The sequence below is a fragment of the Musa acuminata genome, chromosome BXJ3-3, assembly GCF_036884655.1.
Source record: "Musa acuminata AAA Group cultivar baxijiao chromosome BXJ3-3, Cavendish_Baxijiao_AAA, whole genome shotgun sequence".
Taxonomy (NCBI): domain Eukaryota; kingdom Viridiplantae; phylum Streptophyta; class Magnoliopsida; order Zingiberales; family Musaceae; genus Musa; species Musa acuminata.
The window spans coordinates 32,664,950-32,685,365 of NC_088351.1; the positions used below are offsets into that span (position 1 = coordinate 32,664,950).

Below are 20,416 nucleotides of genomic sequence, written 5' to 3' on the forward strand. Positions count from 1 at the left end.
TTTAGTTTCAGGGGTTTAATTAATTAATTATAATTCAAATATTTAGGCACAATACATCATAACCATTAAGATTGATTCAGCATGGAATTTTGAGCATAAATAATTCATACTATGAAGGCACATGATACTTAGAAAATTATTGATGTTTTTATATTGACATGACCGCAAAGCATTGTTGCTTAATCAATCAAAGAGTAGAAGATATAAAGAGAGAAAAATGAGGCAGTTCTTTTGGAACAATCGCTACATGTTGTCATTGTCGAATGAGGTGGTTAACTATATGCTTTGCTAGTTGATATCCACATGTACCTTTGTATTTTGGCGAGGGGTGAATACAGGGTTTGAATTAAAACCTTTAAATAATTTATCGGATAACATTCGAGTTTTCAATCAAAGAGTAAGGATAAAGGATGAAATTTCGAACCCTTGGTATTATCATTTGGTAAATGATTGACTAATATTCGTTTTACCATATTAGTCATTATACCTTAGCATTAGTCAAATTAATCGAGATATATGTTTCAATTTTTAGTATGATAATATTCTAATCATAACACACATCTTGAGTCACAAATTAACCAAGTCCAATCTCTAAGCTGGTCGCAAATTTGGTGCCAAGTTGACAGTGCATCTTCTAAACACTACGTTAGGGGTAAGCTTGGTAAAAGCACTCCAATCTAAGAGGATTTGAGAAGATAAAGTATTGTATACATAAGTTGTCTGATATAGTCTTAGGAATACACATGAGCCTTGTTATAGGGCTTCATGTAACATACTACTTCAAATTCTACATATATCATACATTCATGATTGAGATAAGATGATATTTTTTAGTTTACTACAACTCTCAAAGAGAGTGTAGCACGAAAAAAAAATATTTTATTGCTAAACAAAATGCAAGACCTCACCTATGGACCGTGATGCTTTATAGTTATACATATGTTATAAACTTATAATCTCAAACCACATATGTATATTTGATCCAAAAAACTATGTACATAAAAATATGTTCAGAGGTTGTTATCTATATCTATTTTGAGAAAGGCCCATAACTACTCACCTCTTTGCATATCATATGGATGGATTAATAATATTCTTTTATATAAAATAGGATCTATAATAAGTGATGACTTAGTAAATATAAGCTTTTTTGTGTTTTATTTAAGTGAGCTTGTATTATGTTACGTACAACTTAATTCATTTGCATGAAACTTTTCATGGTAATCTCACATTTTTATGGCTTGTTTAGCAACTTGCAACCCTATAAAATAATAGCTGTAGAGTAAACAGGTGAAGCTCTAAGTCAAAATAAATCATAATACATATGTGCATGGATAGATCCTAATTTAAGTAATAGAAACATAATATATTTATGAATTATGAAATCACATTTCACGATATCTACATACAATTTCATACTCACATATCTATGATTGCAAAAGATATTTCATTGTAAATTTATTTAAGTATGGCCTCTTTAGCAACGTACCATCTCGTAACATGATAGATGCATAATAAGAAGATATAACTCTTATTTAAAGTAAATCATAATTCATGTGTGCAGGTCATGGTATGTACAATGAAAAATCATAGTATACTTATGAACTCCTAATCATACATCATGGCACTACATGCACTTCCACATCATATATATCTATAAATGCATAAAACATGTCATGACAAATGGTATGACAACTACCTAATAAAGACATAAAAATTTTACTTTAAAGTAAATCAAAATACAATTATGCAATGATAATCATAATACATCTATGAACTTTTGCATCATATTTTATAATATATATGTGTATTCTCATACTACATGTCCTAGCATACACATTCACTCCTAGACCATACATCGTAACATATATGTTGACCCTCACATTATAAATCATATTGTAATCATCGATAATTTCACCCTTACCATAAATTAATTACTAGAAATAATATATTATTTAATATATATTATTTTCCTACTTGTTTGTGTGGTATGGTTAAGGAAATGATTAAAATTAATTTCCTTAATCATGTGGATAAGTGAATTTGTTTAGCAAAATTAAATTATTAATTAATTTATTTCCTAATGAGTGATATGATTTTTAGGATGTAAATAGTCCATATTCTATTTTTGTGTGTGAACCATAAGAAATGAATATTATATTTTTATCTTTGTGCAGAAGAGTAAAATATAAATAAATTTAAAATAAAATAAAATTATTATTTATCTTTGGAAGAGATCGCATTTTCACTGTTATAAAGGGGCTCCTCGTTCCTTATTTCGTATCGAGCCTAACAATGAGAGAATTGAAAAGATGATTTCCGGAGGAGATGATCCTAAGGAGAGGAAAGTCGAGAAGAGGTAAAGTCTTCTCTAATTAATCTTGATTCATATTTTAAAAATTTGATATTAAGATTGTTATACTTTCATGATGCATAATAATAATTTAATTTAAAATTTTTATAAGGATAATTGATTTTAATGTTAGAATGATTATTTGACTTATAAGTAGGAGATAGTCAAACTGATAGTACAAAGGTAACTTTTCATATTTAGAATAGATTATTACCATAACCAATAGTTATTGTCTTCTTTCTTTTGAATTTAAACATCTTCATGAACTTAAATTGCAAAAATTTGAACAGAACAAAGGAAAAATATAAGAAACTTTTTTTATTTGTTATCGTGATAACTCTATACTTATAATTATAACAATTATGGACATGGTAGGCTTTCAAATCGATAAGGAGTGCTGCATGCACGGTGGAAAGGATGACAACGATAGTGAACTTGGAGGGAGCAGACCTGCTCGATCTAACATTCTTCAAAGGGCTTTACATGGGCATAATGGTGATGCAAGTGAAAGGACAACTACTGGCAACCATCCATCTCGTGTATAACAATCAAAATAGGCTCGATTTCTAGAATAATAATGAAATATTTATCTCATGAGGCAGAAGTTTCAATAGATAAGGAGCTTCTTTATGGTCTTATACCCAATGCGAAAAGACATACAATTATAGGCCCCTACCCAAAGTGTGGTAGCTATGTCTTCCTAGCCATAACCATGTAGAAATTAACACCACATCATTCTCACTTTGAATTGCACTAAAATTCACTGCAACACTACTATGTAGAACTTGGTGTTTAGTTTCGCCTTGAACGCAACCATTAGTAACATTTCTTTTGTTGACAGTAAGTTTTTTCACATTCATAACTTTGAATCGAGAAACACTACGTTTGATTCCATCAGGATCAATGCTATTTTAAGAAATGAAATTATTTTAAGTTTATAGTATTATTTGTTTTAGTAGTTATTTTAACCTTGTATTCGTTCAAATATATTAAAAAAATATAATATTAGTTTTAATAGTTATATGATTTCATAAAATTTAATACAATAATAAATAATTCTTCAAGTCTTGTGTTCTCTAGAATTGGAGCTTCTAAGATATAATATAAAACATATCACATTGGACATCAATTCAATCCACCATTATCTTTGTCCGAAAGGGTTTAAATTTTAAACTCATGGGATAGTTCGTCTATATCTAACTATTACTGTTATTCATCTTAATCCAATCAAATCCATAAACTTATTAACTCAAACCTCCTTTTTTATATTTTAAACATATTTAGATCACATTTCATCCTCCGATCTCTACATGTATATCATACAAAAACTTATTAGCTCTTCTTTTAATTCATCCTTTCATTTCACATACATAAATATTTTGAATACAATGACATTATACATGATTCTTTTTCACTTTCTACATAGCATAAAAGTTATAGATTTTGGATATTCATCACACCAATATTGCTCACAAAGTTTACAAATTATGGAGATAGTACCTTACGAAGAAAGAGGTTATTGCTCACAAAGTTTACAAATTATGGAGACAACACCGTACAAAGGAAGAGGTTGTTTCTGGTTGAAAATAGGCCAAGAATAGAGTAGTGAAATGGCAAACTAGTAATCATACATATCTTTCTCAACCGCAAGCATATATATAAATAGTAAGTAATCGTTAACTTAGTGGTCAAAAATTACTTAAAATATATTTACAAGTTGATTACACGAGAAGAAGCCTTTTGCATGCCCTCAATATAAATGATTACTTCATTCAGATTATTGATACGCAAACAAAAGTGCTAATTTGGAGTATACATCGATCGCGGAGAAGACTTTTGATAATGAGTGTAGAATTAAGTATTATTGTGATTGGCTTGTTATCCCTCATCTTAAGTGGGGTGAGGGTAGACATAGCTATCGGTGTTTACAATGTGAAAGATTACGGAGCAACAGGAGATGGCCAAACTGATAACACAAAGGTAGCTCTTCATGTTTATTATAAGTTATTACTATAAACAATAGTTTTTGTCTTCTTTCTCATGAATTTAAACATCTTCATGAACTTAAATTATAGCAAGATTGAGTGGAATAGAGGACAAACATAAGAAACATTTTGTATTGGTTATCACGACAACTTCATACTCACTGTTGTAACAATTATGGACATGGTAGGCTTTTGAAGCAGCATGGAGTGCGGCATGCACGGTGGAAGGGAGAACAACGATAGTGATCCCAGAGGGTGCATACCTGCTTGGTCCAACAATCTTCAGAGGGCCTTGCAAAGGCATAATGGTGATGCAAGTGAAAGGGCAGCTACTAGCATCCACCCATCTCGAAGCTTACAAAGAAAATTGGCTCGATTTTCAGTACATTAATGGACTAGTTATCTCAGGAGGTGGAAGATTCGATGGACAAGGAGCTTCTGCATGGCCTTATAACCAATGCAAAAAGATACTCAATTGCAAACCCCTACCGAAGGTATGCTAGCCTTGTCTTCCTTGTTCTAACCATGCAGAAATTAACACTACTTCGTTCTCACTTTGAAATGCACTAACAATTGTTGCAACACTACTGTATAGACCTTGGTGTTTAGTTTCGTCACGAACGCAACCATCAGCAGCATCAATTTTATCGACAGCAAGTTCTTCCACGTTCATGTCCTTAAATCAAGAAATATTACATTTGATTCCATTAGGATCAGTGCTCCGGGAGATAGCCCCAACACTGATGGCATCCACATCGCCGACTCGACCAATATCCAGGTTGCTAACTCGGTCATCGGCACTGGTGATGATTGCATCTCCATCGGCTCGGGCTGCACCAATTTGACCATCTTTAATGTGTTATGCGGTCCTGGCCATGGCATCAGCGTCGGTAGTCTCGGCAAAAATGCTGGTGAGAAAGATGTCATCGGGCTGAAAGTGATGCAATGCAATCTTACCGGTACAACAAATGGATTGAGGATCAAGACATGGCAATCTTCTTCATCTAGTTTGAAGGCCACTGATTTCCTCTTTGAACACATCATCATGAACAATGTCTATAACCCTATCATCATAGATCAGAACTATTGCCCAAATGCTAATTGTCCCGGAAAGGTATACCTTATTGCTCCTACTACTACTAAATATATCATTAGAGTTCTTAAATGGACTCAATCTTGACATTTGTGCATCATTCCTTTCTCTATGTAGGATCCTTCTTTGGTTAAGATCACGGATATCAAGTATAGAAATATCACGGGGACATTTGCCTCACCAGTAGCTTATAAACTAGTGTGCAGTGTGGCCGCACCATGTGAGGGAGTGGACCTCAGTGACATTAGCTTGGAGTACAACGGAAAAGACAAGCAAGCCCAAAATGCAACGTCTATTTGTGTTAATGTTTATGGCAGCTCCAATGGGAATGTGAAACCTGACCCTTGCATCTAAATTCTTGGGTTGTGGCAAAAGGGATGAACTGAACTTTTGCACACAAGAGTTCCTTTCCCTTCTTATGCATCCTCTTTGTTACTTTGAGTGTATACCTTATATTAGAAAAAAATAAATAAAGAAATCAGAGTACATGCAAATTGGCATCCAATGCATAGAAAAAAGATGTCTAAAGTTAGTTTCATATTTTTATGAAAAATATAAAGTAATTTTTTATGACATTATAATAATAAAGTATAGTTATCAATATTATCAAGTTGTTATTCGACTATGCCCTCGGTCACTAGTTGAAATGTTGTGCCAACAATTCAGACTATATGTTACTTATGAAAATACTTTAAAACATATAAATAATTTAAAATTTTATATAATAAAAATCTAAAATATCATAATTAACAAAAATAAAATGATAATAAAAATTTAAACAAAACTTCAATCACATAAAATAGGATAAAAATAATATCGTTAACTTATACTATAAATATAAACTTTTATGCACATTATGTGACACATGATAATATATAAAATATCAAAAGGTGAATATAAAATTTAATTGCTTAAGCACGAATATCGATATAAATATAACTTACCTATACGACGATAGTTAAAAAAATACTTACTTTAATAATACAGGTACAATAATTAGAAGATATGATAACAAGAAAATGATCTAAGAAAAGACATGACCATACATTTATGATGTTAGTCATAATAATACTTAGTATCGAGAAGATTTTATTGGAGAATCATTTTTATAAAAAAAATTAAATAAAATCTAAAACAACACTTGACTTGGTATATTTTTGAAAATTTTGGGTTCTTTTACTTAAATGAATTCTATATTGTACTAGATATTGATTAATTTTGATATTTAATCATGCTGATATAGTTACCTAATTTTCAAATTACCATTAAAGGAACAAAAAAATATTCATAAAAGAACAAAAAAGTTGTCATGATAAAGAGATTGAAGGATTAAAGAAAAACAAAAATATAGATGAATTATTCGGAAAAGTAGATTAGACAAAGCATTTAAGATATTTGATCAATTAATTTTTGCTTTCCATATTTAATAAATGTTACATGATATTAGATAATCAATTTAATTACAGATTAAAAAAAATATGGACTTACATCGAAGGTTATGTAGGAAAAGATAAAGAATAGAAAAAGAGAAATCATAGAAAATATGAAGGATAGTTGGTTATGTGTTTAATTATCATTAGAATTTTAAATTTTCACATAGGTTTATTCTATCTTATTGTTCTATGAAAAAGAGGTTTGAGAGTTACAAACTTTTATCGAATATTTATAATAAAAAATAAATAAATGATATTTTTTGTCATGTCAGCTTATAAAGTAGCATGGTATATGTTTTCAATCAATGTATTTGTGTGCAAATTATAAATGTATATATCATACATAATTATTTAATAGACTAAAAAAATATTTTATTATTTAAAAAATATAAACATTTTATGTAAGTTTGTAACCAAAAATAAATAATGATTCATATAACAAATGAAATTATTTTAACTTTACAATGTTATTTGATTTTAGTTTTTATTTTAATATTGTATTCATTCAAATACATTGAAAAATCTATATTATTAGTCGTCATGCCTTAGCATTAGTCAAATTAATCGAGATATATGTTTCAATTTTTAGTATGATAATATTCTAATCATAACACACATCTTGAGTCACAAATTAACCAAGTCTAAGAACTAAGCAGGTCGCAAATTTGGTGCCAAGTTGTCAATGCATCTTCTAAACACTACATTAGGGGTATGCCTGGTAAAAGGACTCCAATCTTAGAGGATTTGAGAAGATAAAGTATTGTATACTTAAGTTGTCTGATATAGTCTTAGAAACACACCTGAGCCTTGTTATAGGATTTCATGTAACGTACTACTTCAAATTCTACATATATCATACATTTATGATTGAGATAAGATGATATTTTTTAGTTTACTACAACTATCAAACATAGGGTAGCAGAAAAAAAAAATATTTTATTGCTAAACTAAATGCAAGACCTCACCTATAGACCGTGATGCTTGATAGTTGTACATATGTTATAAACCTATAATCTCAAACCACATATGTATATTTGATCCAAAAAAATATGTACATAAAAATATGTTCAGAGGTTGTTATCTATATCTATTTTGACAAAGGCCCATAACTACTCACCTCTTTGCATATCATATGGATGGGTTAATAATATTCTTTTATATAAAATAGGATCTATAATAAGTGATGACTTAGTAAATATAAGCTTTTTTGTGTTTTATTTAAGTGAGCTTGTATTATGTTACGTACAACTTAATTCATTTGCATGAAACTTTTCATGGTAATGTCACATTTTTATGGCTTGTTTACCAACTTGCAACCCTATAAAATAATAGCTGTAGAGTAAACAGGTGAAGCTCTAAGTCAAAATAAATCATAATACATATGTGCATGGATATATCCTAATTTAAGTAATAGAAACATAATATATTTATGAATTATGAAATAACATTTCACGATATCTACATACAATTTCATACTCACATATCTATGATTGCAAAAGATATTTCATTGTAAATTTATTTAAGTATGGCCTCTTTAGCAACGTACCATCTCGTAACATGATAGATGCATAATAAGAAGATATAACTCTTATTTAAAGTAAATCATAATTCATGTGTGCAGGTCATGGTATGTACAATGAAAAATCATAGTATACTTATGAACTCCTAATCATACATCATGACATCTACATGCACTTCCACATCATATATATCTATAAATGCATAAAACATGTCATGACAAATGGTATGACAACTACCTAATAAAGACATAAAATTTTTACTTTAAAGTAAATCAAAATACAATTATGCAATGATAATCATAGTACTTACAGTTGAAATCATAATACATCTATGAACTTTTGCATCATATTTTATAATATATATGTGTATTCTCATACTACATGTCCTAGCATACACATTCACTCCTAGACCATACATCGTAACATATATGTTGACCCTCACATTATAAATCATATTGTAATCATCGATAATTTCACCCTTACCATAAATTAATTACTAGAAATAATATATTATTTAATATATATTATTTTCCTACTTGTTTGTGTGGTATGGTTAAGGAAATGATTAAAATTAATTTCCTTAATCATGTGGATAAGTGAATTTGTTTAGCAAAATTAAATTATTAATTAATTTATTTCCTAATGAGTGATATGATTTTTAGGATGTAAATAGTCCATATTCTATTTTTGTGTGTGAACCATAAGAAATGAATATTATATTTTTATCTTTGTGCAGAAGAGTAAAATATAAATAAATTTAAAATAAAATAAAATTATTATTTATCTTTGGAAGAGATCGCATTTTCACTGTTATAAAGGGGCTCCTCGTTCCTTATTTCGTATCGAGCCTAACAATGAGAGAATTGAAAAGATGATTTCCGGAGGAGATGATCCTAAGGAGAGGAAAGTCGAGAAGAGGTAAAGTCTTCTCTAATTAATCTTGATTCATATTTTAAAAATTTGATATTAAGATTGTTATACTTTCATGATGCATAATAATAATTTAATTTAAAATTTTTATAAGGATAATTGATTTTAATGTTAGAATGATTATTTGACTTATAAGTAGGAGATAGTCAAACTGATAGTACAAAGGTAACTTTTCATATTTAGAATAGATTATTACCATAACCAATAGTTATTGTCTTCTTTCTTTTGAATTTAAACATCTTCATGAACTTAAATTGCAAAAATTTGAACAGAACAAAGGAAAAATATAAGAAACTTTTTTTATTTGTTATCGTGATAACTCTATACTTATAATTATAACAATTATGGACATGGTAGGCTTTCAAATCGATAAGGAGTGCTGCATGCACGGTGGAAAGGATGACAACGATAGTGAACTTGGAGGGAGCAGACCTGCTCGATCTAACATTCTTCAAAGGGCTTTACATGGGCATAATGGTGATGCAAGTGAAAGGACAACTACTGGCAACCATCCATCTCGTGTATAACAATCAAAATAGGCTCGATTTCTAGAATAATAATGAAATATTTATCTCATGAGGCAGAAGTTTCAATAGATAAGGAGCTTCTTTATGGTCTTATACCCAATGCGAAAAGACATACAATTATAGGCCCCTACCCAAAGTGTGGTAGCTATGTCTTCCTAGCCATAACCATGTAGAAATTAACACCACATCATTCTCACTTTGAATTGCACTAAAATTCACTGCAACACTACTATGTAGAACTTGGTGTTTAGTTTCGCCTTGAACGCAACCATTAGTAACATTTCTTTTGTTGACAGTAAGTTTTTTCACATTCATAACTTTGAATCGAGAAACACTACGTTTGATTCCATCAGGATCAATGCTATTTTAAGAAATGAAATTATTTTAAGTTTATAGTATTATTTGTTTTAGTAGTTATTTTAACCTTGTATTCGTTCAAATATATTAAAAAAATATAATATTAGTTTTAATAGTTATATGATTTCATAAAATTTAATACAATAATAAATAATTCTTCAAGTCTTGTGTTCTCTAGAATTGGAGCTTCTAAGATATAATATAAAACATATCACATTGGACATCAATTCAATCCACCATTATCTTTGTCCGAAAGGGTTTAAATTTTAAACTCATGGGATAGTTCGTCTATATCTAACTATTACTGTTATTCATCTTAATCCAATCAAATCCATAAACTTATTAACTCAAACCTCCTTTTTTATATTTTAAACATATTTAGATCACATTTCATCCTCCGATCTCTACATGTATATCATACAAAAACTTATTAGCTCTTCTTTTAATTCATCCTTTCATTTCACATACATAAATATTTTGAATACAATGACATTATACATGATTCTTTTTCACTTTCTACATAGCATAAAAGTTATAGATTTTGGATATTCATCACACCAATATTGCTCACAAAGTTTACAAATTATGGAGATAGTACCTTACGAAGAAAGAGGTTATTGCTCACAAAGTTTACAAATTATGGAGACAACACCGTACAAAGGAAGAGGTTGTTTCTGGTTGAAAATAGGCCAAGAATAGAGTAGTGAAATGGCAAACTAGTAATCATACATATCTTTCTCAACCGCAAGCATATATATAAATAGTAAGTAATCGTTAACTTAGTGGTCAAAAATTACTTAAAATATATTTACAAGTTGATTACACGAGAAGAAGCCTTTTGCATGCCCTCAATATAAATGATTACTTCATTCAGATTATTGATACGCAAACAAAAGTGCTAATTTGGAGTATACATCGATCGCGGAGAAGACTTTTGATAATGAGTGTAGAATTAAGTATTATTGTGATTGGCTTGTTATCCCTCGTCTTAAGCGGGGTGAGGGTAGACATGGCTATCGGTGTTTACAATGTGAAAGATTACGGAGCAACAGGAGATGGCCAAACTGATAACACAAAGGTAGCTCTTCATGTTTATTATAAGTTATTACTATAAACAATAGTTTTTGTCTTCTTTCTCATGAATTTAAACATCTTCATGAACTTAAATTATAGCAAGATTGAGTGGAATAGAGGACAAACATAAGAAACATTTTGTATTGGTTATCACGACAACTTCATACTCACTGTTGTAACAATTATGGACATGGTAGGCTTTTGAAGCAGCATGGAGTGCGGCATGCACGGTGGAAGGGAGAACAACGATAGTGATCCCAGAGGGTGCATACCTGCTTGGTCCAACAATCTTCAGAGGGCCTTGCAAAGGCATAATGGTGATGCAAGTGAAAGGGCAGCTACTAGCATCCACCCATCTCGAAGCTTACAAAGAAAATTGGCTCGATTTTCAGTACATTAATGGACTAGTTATCTCAGGAGGTGGAAGATTCGATGGACAAGGAGCTTCTGCATGGCCTTATAACCAATGCAAAAAGATACTCAATTGCAAACCCCTACCGAAGGTATGCTAGCCTTGTCTTCCTTGTTCTAACCATGCAGAAATTAACACTACTTCGTTCTCACTTTGAAATGCACTAACAATTGTTGCAACACTACTGTATAGACCTTGGTGTTTAGTTTCGTCACGAACGCAACCATCAGCAGCATCAATTTTATCGACAGCAAGTTCTTCCACGTTCATGTCCTTAAATCAAGAAATATTACATTTGATTCCATTAGGATCAGTGCTCCGGGAGATAGCCCCAACACTGATGGCATCCACATCGCCGACTCGACCAATATCCAGGTTGCTAACTCGGTCATCGGCACTGGTGATGATTGCATCTCCATCGGCTCGGGCTGCACCAATTTGACCATCTTTAATGTGTTATGCGGTCCTGGCCATGGCATCAGCGTCGGTAGTCTCGGCAAAAATGCTGGTGAGAAAGATGTCATCGGGCTGAAAGTGATGCAATGCAATCTTACCGGTACAACAAATGGATTGAGGATCAAGACATGGCAATCTTCTTCATCTAGTTTGAAGGCCACTGATTTCCTCTTTGAACACATCATCATGAACAATGTCTATAACCCTATCATCATAGATCAGAACTATTGCCCAAATGCTAATTGTCCCGGAAAGGTATACCTTATTGCTCCTACTACTACTAAATATATCATTAGAGTTCTTAAATGGACTCAATCTTGACATTTGTGCATCATTCCTTTCTCTATGTAGGATCCTTCTTTGGTTAAGATCACGGATATCAAGTATAGAAATATCACGGGGACATTTGCCTCACCAGTAGCTTATAAACTAGTGTGCAGTGTGGCCGCACCATGTGAGGGAGTGGACCTCAGTGACATTAGCTTGGAGTACAACGGAAAAGACAAGCAAGCCCAAAATGCAACGTCTATTTGTGTTAATGTTTATGGCAGCTCCAATGGGAATGTGAAACCTGACCCTTGCATCTAAATTCTTGGGTTGTGGCAAAAGGGATGAACTGAACTTTTGCACACAAGAGTTCCTTTCCCTTCTTCTGCATCCTCTTTGTTACTTTGAGTGTATACCTTATATTAGAAAAAAATAAATAAAGAAATCAGAGTACATGCAAATTGGCATCCAATGCATAGAAAAAAGATGTCTAAAGTTAGTTTCATATTTTTATGAAAAATATAAAGTAATTTTTTATGACATTATAATAATAAAGTATAGGTATCAATATTATCAAGTTGTTATTCGACTATGCCCTCGGTCACTAGTTGAAATGTTGTGCCAACAATTCAGACTATATGTTACTTATGAAAATACTTTAAAACATATAAATAATTTAAAATTTTATATAATAAAAATCTAAAATATCATAATTAACAAAAATAAAATGATAATAAAAATTTAAACAAAACTTCAATCACATAAAATAGGATAAAAATAATATCGTTAACTTATACTATAAATATAAACTTTTATGCACATTATGTGACACATGATAATATATAAAATATCAAAAGGTGAATATAAAATTTAATTGCTTAAGCACGAATATCGATATAAATATAACTTACCTATACGACGATAGTTAAAAAAATACTTACTTTAATAATACAGGTACAATAATTAGAAGATATGATAACAAGAAAATGATCTAAGAAAAGACATGACCATACATTTATGATGTTAGTCATAATAATACTTAGTATCGAGAAGATTTTATTGGAGAATCATTTTTATAAAAAAAATTAAATAAAATCTAAAACAACACTTGACTTGGTATATTTTTGAAAATTTTGGGTTCTTTTACTTAAATGAATTCTATATTGTACTAGATATTGATTAATTTTGATATTTAATCATGCTGATATAGTTACCTAATTTTCAAATTACCATTAAAGGAACAAAAAAATATTCATAAAAGAACAAAAAAGTTGTCATGATAAAGAGATTGAAGGATTAAAGAAAAACAAAAATATAGATGAATTATTCGGAAAAGTAGATTAGACAAAGCATTTAAGATATTTGATCAATTAATTTTTGCTTTCCATATTTAATAAATGTTACATGATATTAGATAATCAATTTAATTACAGATTAAAAAAAATATGGACTTACATCGAAGGTAATGTAGGAAAAGATAAAGAATAGAAAAAGAGAAATCATAGAAAATATGAAGGATAGTTGGTTATGTGTTTAATTATCATTAGAATTTTAAATTTTCACATAGGTTTATTCTATCTTATTGTTCTATGAAAAAGAGGTTTGAGAGTTACAAACTTTTATCGAATATTTATAATAAAAAATAAATAAATGATATTTTTTGTCATGTCAGCTTATAAAGTAGCATGGTATATGTTTTCAATCAATGTATTTGTGTGCAAATTATAAATGTATATATCATACATAATTATTTAATAGACTAAAAAAATATTTTATTATTTAAAAAATATAAACATTTTATGTAAGTTTGTAACCAAAAATAAATAATGATTCATATAACAAATGAAATTATTTTAACTTTACAATGTTATTTGATTTTAGTTTTTATTTTAATATTGTATTCATTCAAATACATTGAAAAATCTATATTATTAGTCGTCATGCCTTAGCATTAGTCAAATTAATCGAGATATATGTTTCAATTTTTAGTATGATAATATTCTAATCATAACACACATCTTGAGTCACAAATTAACCAAGTCTAAGAACTAAGCAGGTCGCAAATTTGGTGCCAAGTTGTCAATGCATCTTCTAAACACTACATTAGGGGTATGCCTGGTAAAAGGACTCCAATCTTAGAGGATTTGAGAAGATAAAGTATTGTATACTTAAGTTGTCTGATATAGTCTTAGAAACACACCTGAGCCTTGTTATAGGATTTCATGTAACGTACTACTTCAAATTCTACATATATCATACATTTATGATTGAGATAAGATGATATTTTTTAGTTTACTACAACTATCAAACATAGGGTAGCAGAAAAAAAAAATATTTTATTGCTAAACTAAATGCAAGACCTCACCTATAGACCGTGATGCTTGATAGTTGTACATATGTTATAAACCTATAATCTCAAACCACATATGTATATTTGATCCAAAAAAATATGTACATAAAAATATGTTCAGAGGTTGTTATCTATATCTATTTTGACAAAGGCCCATAACTACTCACCTCTTTGCATATCATATGGATGGGTTAATAATATTCTTTTATATAAAATAGGATCTATAATAAGTGATGACTTAGTAAATATAAGCTTTTTTGTGTTTTATTTAAGTGAGCTTGTATTATGTTACGTACAACTTAATTCATTTGCATGAAACTTTTCATGGTAATGTCACATTTTTATGGCTTGTTTACCAACTTGCAACCCTATAAAATAATAGCTGTAGAGTAAACAGGTGAAGCTCTAAGTCAAAATAAATCATAATACATATGTGCATGGATATATCCTAATTTAAGTAATAGAAACATAATATATTTATGAATTATGAAATAACATTTCACGATATCTACATACAATTTCATACTCACATATCTATGATTGCAAAAGATATTTCATTGTAAATTTATTTAAGTATGGCCTCTTTAGCAACGTACCATCTCGTAACATGATAGATGCATAATAAGAAGATATAACTCTTATTTAAAGTAAATCATAATTCATGTGTGCAGGTCATGGTATGTACAATGAAAAATCATAGTATACTTATGAACTCCTAATCATACATCATGACATCTACATGCACTTCCACATCATATATATCTATAAATGCATAAAACATGTCATGACAAATGGTATGACAACTACCTAATAAAGACATAAAATTTTTACTTTAAAGTAAATCAAAATACAATTATGCAATGATAATCATAGTACTTACAGTTGAAATCATAATACATCTATGAACTTTTGCATCATATTTTATAATATATATGTGTATTCTCATACTACATGTCCTAGCATACACATTCACTCCTAGACCATACATCGTAACATATATGTTGACCCTCACATTATAAATCATATTGTAATCATCGATAATTTCACCCTTACCATAAATTAATTACTAGAAATAATATATTATTTAATATATATTATTTTCCTACTTGTTTGTGTGGTATGGTTAAGGAAATGATTAAAATTAATTTCCTTAATCATGTGGATAAGTGAATTTGTTTAGCAAAATTAAATTATTAATTAATTTATTTCCTAATGAGTGATATGATTTTTAGGATGTAAATAGTCCATATTCTATTTTTGTGTGTGAACCATAAGAAATGAATATTATATTTTTATCTTTGTGCAGAAGAGTAAAATATAAATAAATTTAAAATAAAATAAAATTATTATTTATCTTTGGAAGAGATCGCATTTTCACTGTTATAAAGGGGCTCCTCGTTCCTTATTTCGTATCGAGCCTAACAATGAGAGAATTGAAAAGATGATTTCCGGAGGAGATGATCCTAAGGAGAGGAAAGTCGAGAAGAGGTAAAGTCTTCTCTAATTAATCTTGATTCATATTTTAAAAATTTGATATTAAGATTGTTATACTTTCATGATGCATAATAATAATTTAATTTAAAATTTTTATAAGGATAATTGATTTTAATGTTAGAATGATTATTTGACTTATAAGTAGGAGATAGTCAAACTGATAGTACAAAGGTAACTTTTCATATTTAGAATAGATTATTACCATAACCAATAGTTATTGTCTTCTTTCTTTTGAATTTAAACATCTTCATGAACTTAAATTGCAAAAATTTGAACAGAACAAAGGAAAAATATAAGAAACTTTTTTTATTTGTTATCGTGATAACTCTATACTTATAATTATAACAATTATGGACATGGTAGGCTTTCAAATCGATAAGGAGTGCTGCATGCACGGTGGAAAGGATGACAACGATAGTGAACTTGGAGGGAGCAGACCTGCTCGATCTAACATTCTTCAAAGGGCTTTACATGGGCATAATGGTGATGCAAGTGAAAGGACAACTACTGGCAACCATCCATCTCGTGTATAACAATCAAAATAGGCTCGATTTCTAGAATAATAATGAAATATTTATCTCATGAGGCAGAAGTTTCAATAGATAAGGAGCTTCTTTATGGTCTTATACCCAATGCGAAAAGACATACAATTATAGGCCCCTACCCAAAGTGTGGTAGCTATGTCTTCCTAGCCATAACCATGTAGAAATTAACACCACATCATTCTCACTTTGAATTGCACTAAAATTCACTGCAACACTACTATGTAGAACTTGGTGTTTAGTTTCGCCTTGAACGCAACCATTAGTAACATTTCTTTTGTTGACAGTAAGTTTTTTCACATTCATAACTTTGAATCGAGAAACACTACGTTTGATTCCATCAGGATCAATGCTATTTTAAGAAATGAAATTATTTTAAGTTTATAGTATTATTTGTTTTAGTAGTTATTTTAACCTTGTATTCGTTCAAATATATTAAAAAAATATAATATTAGTTTTAATAGTTATATGATTTCATAAAATTTAATACAATAATAAATAATTCTTCAAGTCTTGTGTTCTCTAGAATTGGAGCTTCTAAGATATAATATAAAACATATCACATTGGACATCAATTCAATCCACCATTATCTTTGTCCGAAAGGGTTTAAATTTTAAACTCATGGGATAGTTCGTCTATATCTAACTATTACTGTTATTCATCTTAATCCAATCAAATCCATAAACTTATTAACTCAAACCTCCTTTTTTATATTTTAAACATATTTAGATCACATTTCATCCTCCGATCTCTACATGTATATCATACAAAAACTTATTAGCTCTTCTTTTAATTCATCCTTTCATTTCACATACATAAATATTTTGAATACAATGACATTATACATGATTCTTTTTCACTTTCTACATAGCATAAAAGTTATAGATTTTGGATATTCATCACACCAATATTGCTCACAAAGTTTACAAATTATGGAGATAGTACCTTACGAAGAAAGAGGTTATTGCTCACAAAGTTTACAAATTATGGAGACAACACCGTACAAAGGAAGAGGTTGTTTCTGGTTGAAAATAGGCCAAGAATAGAGTAGTGAAATGGCAAACTAGTAATCATACATATCTTTCTCAACCGCAAGCATATATATAAATAGTAAGTAATCGTTAACTTAGTGGTCAAAAATTACTTAAAATATATTTACAAGTTGATTACACGAGAAGAAGCCTTTTGCATGCCCTCAATATAAATGATTACTTCATTCAGATTATTGATACGCAAACAAAAGTGCTAATTTGGAGTATACATCGATCGCGGAGAAGACTTTTGATAATGAGTGTAGAATTAAGTATTATTGTGATTGGCTTGTTATCCCTCGTCTTAAGCGGGGTGAGGGTAGACATGGCTATCGGTGTTTACAATGTGAAAGATTACGGAGCAACAGGAGATGGCCAAACTGATAACACAAAGGTAGCTCTTCATGTTTATTATAAGTTATTACTATAAACAATAGTTTTTGTCTTCTTTCTCATGAATTTAAACATCTTCATGAACTTAAATTATAGCAAGATTGAGTGGAATAGAGGACAAACATAAGAAACATTTCGTATTGGTTATCACGACAACTTCATACTCACTGTTGTAACAATTATGGACATGGTAGGCTTTTGAAGCAGCATGGAGTGCGGCATGCACGGTGGAAGGGAGAACAACGATAGTGATCCCAGAGGGTGCATACCTGCTTGGTCCAACAATCTTCAGAGGGCCTTGCAAAGGCATAATGGTGATGCAAGTGAAAGGGCAGCTACTAGCATCCACCCATCTCGAAGCTTACAAAGAAAATTGGCTCGATTTTCAGTACATTAATGGACTAGTTATCTCAGGAGGTGGAAGATTCGATGGACAAGGAGCTTCTGCATGGCCTTATAACCAATGCAAAAAGATACTCAATTGCAAACCCCTACCGAAGGTATGCTAGCCTTGTCTTCCTTGTTCTAACCATGCAGAAATTAACACTACTTCGTTCTCACTTTGAAATGCACTAACAATTGTTGCAACACTACTGTATAGACCTTGGTGTTTAGTTTCGTCACGAACGCAACCATCAGCAGCATCAATTTTATCGACAGCAAGTTCTTCCACGTTCATGTCCTTAAATCAAGAAATATTACATTTGATTCCATTAGGATCAGTGCTCCGGGAGATAGCCCCAACACTGATGGCATCCACATCGCCGACTCGACCAATATCCAGGTTGCTAACTCGGTCATCGGCACTGGTGATGATTGCATCTCCATCGGCTCGGGCTGCACCAATTTGACCATCTTTAATGTGTTATGCGGTCCTGGCCATGGCATCAGCGTCGGTAGTCTCGGCAAAAATGCTGGTGAGAAAGATGTCATCGGGCTGAAAGTGATGCAATGCAATCTTACCGGTACAACAAATGGATTGAGGATCAAGACATGGCAATCTTCTTCATCTAGTTTGAAGGCCACTGATTTCCTCTTTGAACACATCATCATGAACAATGTCTATAACCCTATCATCATAGATCAGAACTATTGCCCAAATGCTAATTGTCCCGGAAAGGTATACCTTATTGCTCCTACTACTACTAAATATATCATTAGAGTTCTTAAATGGACTCAATCTTGAAATTTGTGCATCATTCCTTTCTCTATGTAGGATCCTTCTTTGGTTAAGATCACGGATATCAAGTATAGAAATATCACGGGGACATTTGCCTCACCAGTAGCTTATAAACTAGTGTGCAGTGTGGCCGCACCATGTGAGGGAGTGGAGCTCAGTGACATTAGCTTGGAGTACAACGGAAAAGACAAGCAAGCCCAAAATGCAACGTCTATTTGTGTTAATGTTTATGGCAGCTCCAATGGGAATGTGAAACCTGACCCTTGCATCTAAATTCTTGGGTTGAGGCAAAAGGGATGAACTGAACTTTTGCACACAAGAGTTCCTTTCCCTTCTTATGCATCCTCTTTGTTACTTTGAGTGTATACCTTATATTAGAAAAAAATAAATAAAGAAATTGGAGTACATGCAAATTGGCATCCAATGCATAGAAAAATGATATCTAAAGTTAGTTTCATATTTTTCTGAAAAATATAAAGTAAATTTTTATGACATTATAATAATAAAGTAAATTTTTATGACATTATAACAATAAAGTATAGTTATCCTACACAAGCAATCAACATCAAAAAAATCTGACCTAATCTCCGATGGTATTGTATAACTGCGAGTGCGAATAGTAGGGGTATGAACAATAGAAGTCTTGACTCTGATTCCCTTCTTCGGGCCTTGGGGATTGACTTTTATGCCTAGGTAGTCGATAGAAGGAGACTGATAACTGACAAGTATGGGCCTATTCACTATGTCGTCAACGAAGGACAATTACAAGAGTATCATTTGTTAATGCTAACGCATGAGATAAATGCGTGATGATGGCCTACGCACTAGGCTACCAAAGAAGGGAGCAAATATGATTTGTCGCTATGGGTTAGTGCTTCCAACAATCGACTTATACCATTTTTTCGAAAACTACAATTATTCAAGGGTGGAAGATCGCTACCCTGTCGTTCGCCACTATGAAAGGGGAGACATATGGGTTCTTCTGCCCACGTTATCATTTAGGTGGCAGCAAGTTGTC

General features: G+C 30.9%; 3 protein-coding genes across 3 annotated transcripts; all 3 read left to right on the top strand.

Annotated features, from left to right (window-relative positions):
- The first annotated feature begins 2,721 nt into the window (after window positions 1–2,721).
- Window positions 2,722–5,785, top strand: LOC135632539 (exopolygalacturonase-like). Its single transcript, XM_065141151.1, has 5 exons — window positions 2,722–2,892; window positions 4,527–4,646; window positions 4,747–4,832; window positions 4,948–5,452; window positions 5,549–5,785. Exons 1-5 carry the CDS (start codon window positions 2,722–2,724, stop codon window positions 5,783–5,785), a joined length of 1,119 nt encoding a protein of 372 aa, XP_064997223.1.
- Window positions 5,786–11,207: 5,422 nt separating this feature from the next.
- Window positions 11,208–12,728, top strand: LOC135632540 (exopolygalacturonase-like). Its single transcript, XM_065141152.1, has 5 exons — window positions 11,208–11,276; window positions 11,470–11,589; window positions 11,690–11,775; window positions 11,891–12,395; window positions 12,492–12,728. The coding sequence occupies exons 1-5, from the start codon at window positions 11,208–11,210 to the stop codon at window positions 12,726–12,728; spliced, it is 1,017 nt and encodes a 338-aa protein (XP_064997224.1).
- A 5,422-nt stretch (window positions 12,729–18,150) lies between these two features.
- LOC135632541 (exopolygalacturonase-like) lies at window positions 18,151–19,671 on the top strand. Its single transcript, XM_065141153.1, has 5 exons — window positions 18,151–18,219; window positions 18,413–18,532; window positions 18,633–18,718; window positions 18,834–19,338; window positions 19,435–19,671. Exons 1-5 carry the CDS (start codon window positions 18,151–18,153, stop codon window positions 19,669–19,671), a joined length of 1,017 nt encoding a protein of 338 aa, XP_064997225.1.
- Window positions 19,672–20,416: the final 745 nt, after the last annotated feature.

Excerpts from the sequence above, each read along its gene's own strand:
- LOC135632539 (XM_065141151.1), top strand. The coding sequence starts at position 2,722 with ATGGTAGGCTTTCAAATCGATAAGGAGTGCTGCATGCACGGTGGAAAG. Across the intron at positions 2,893-4,526 it reads CTGGCAACCATCCATCTCGT|GCTTTTGAAGCAGCATGGAG; the intron begins GTATAACAATCA and ends TGGACATGGTAG. Across the intron at positions 4,647-4,746 it reads GGCCTTGCAAAGGCATAATG|GAGGTGGAAGATTCGATGGA; the intron begins GTGATGCAAGTG and ends TAGTTATCTCAG.
- LOC135632540 (XM_065141152.1), top strand. The coding sequence starts at position 11,208 with ATGGCTATCGGTGTTTACAATGTGAAAGATTACGGAGCAACAGGAGAT. Across the intron at positions 11,277-11,469 it reads GCCAAACTGATAACACAAAG|GCTTTTGAAGCAGCATGGAG; the intron begins GTAGCTCTTCAT and ends TGGACATGGTAG. Across the intron at positions 12,396-12,491 it reads ATGCTAATTGTCCCGGAAAG|GATCCTTCTTTGGTTAAGAT; the intron begins GTATACCTTATT and ends TTCTCTATGTAG.
- LOC135632541 (XM_065141153.1), top strand. The coding sequence starts at position 18,151 with ATGGCTATCGGTGTTTACAATGTGAAAGATTACGGAGCAACAGGAGAT. Across the intron at positions 18,719-18,833 it reads ATTGCAAACCCCTACCGAAG|TTTCGTCACGAACGCAACCA; the intron begins GTATGCTAGCCT and ends CTTGGTGTTTAG. Across the intron at positions 19,339-19,434 it reads ATGCTAATTGTCCCGGAAAG|GATCCTTCTTTGGTTAAGAT; the intron begins GTATACCTTATT and ends TTCTCTATGTAG.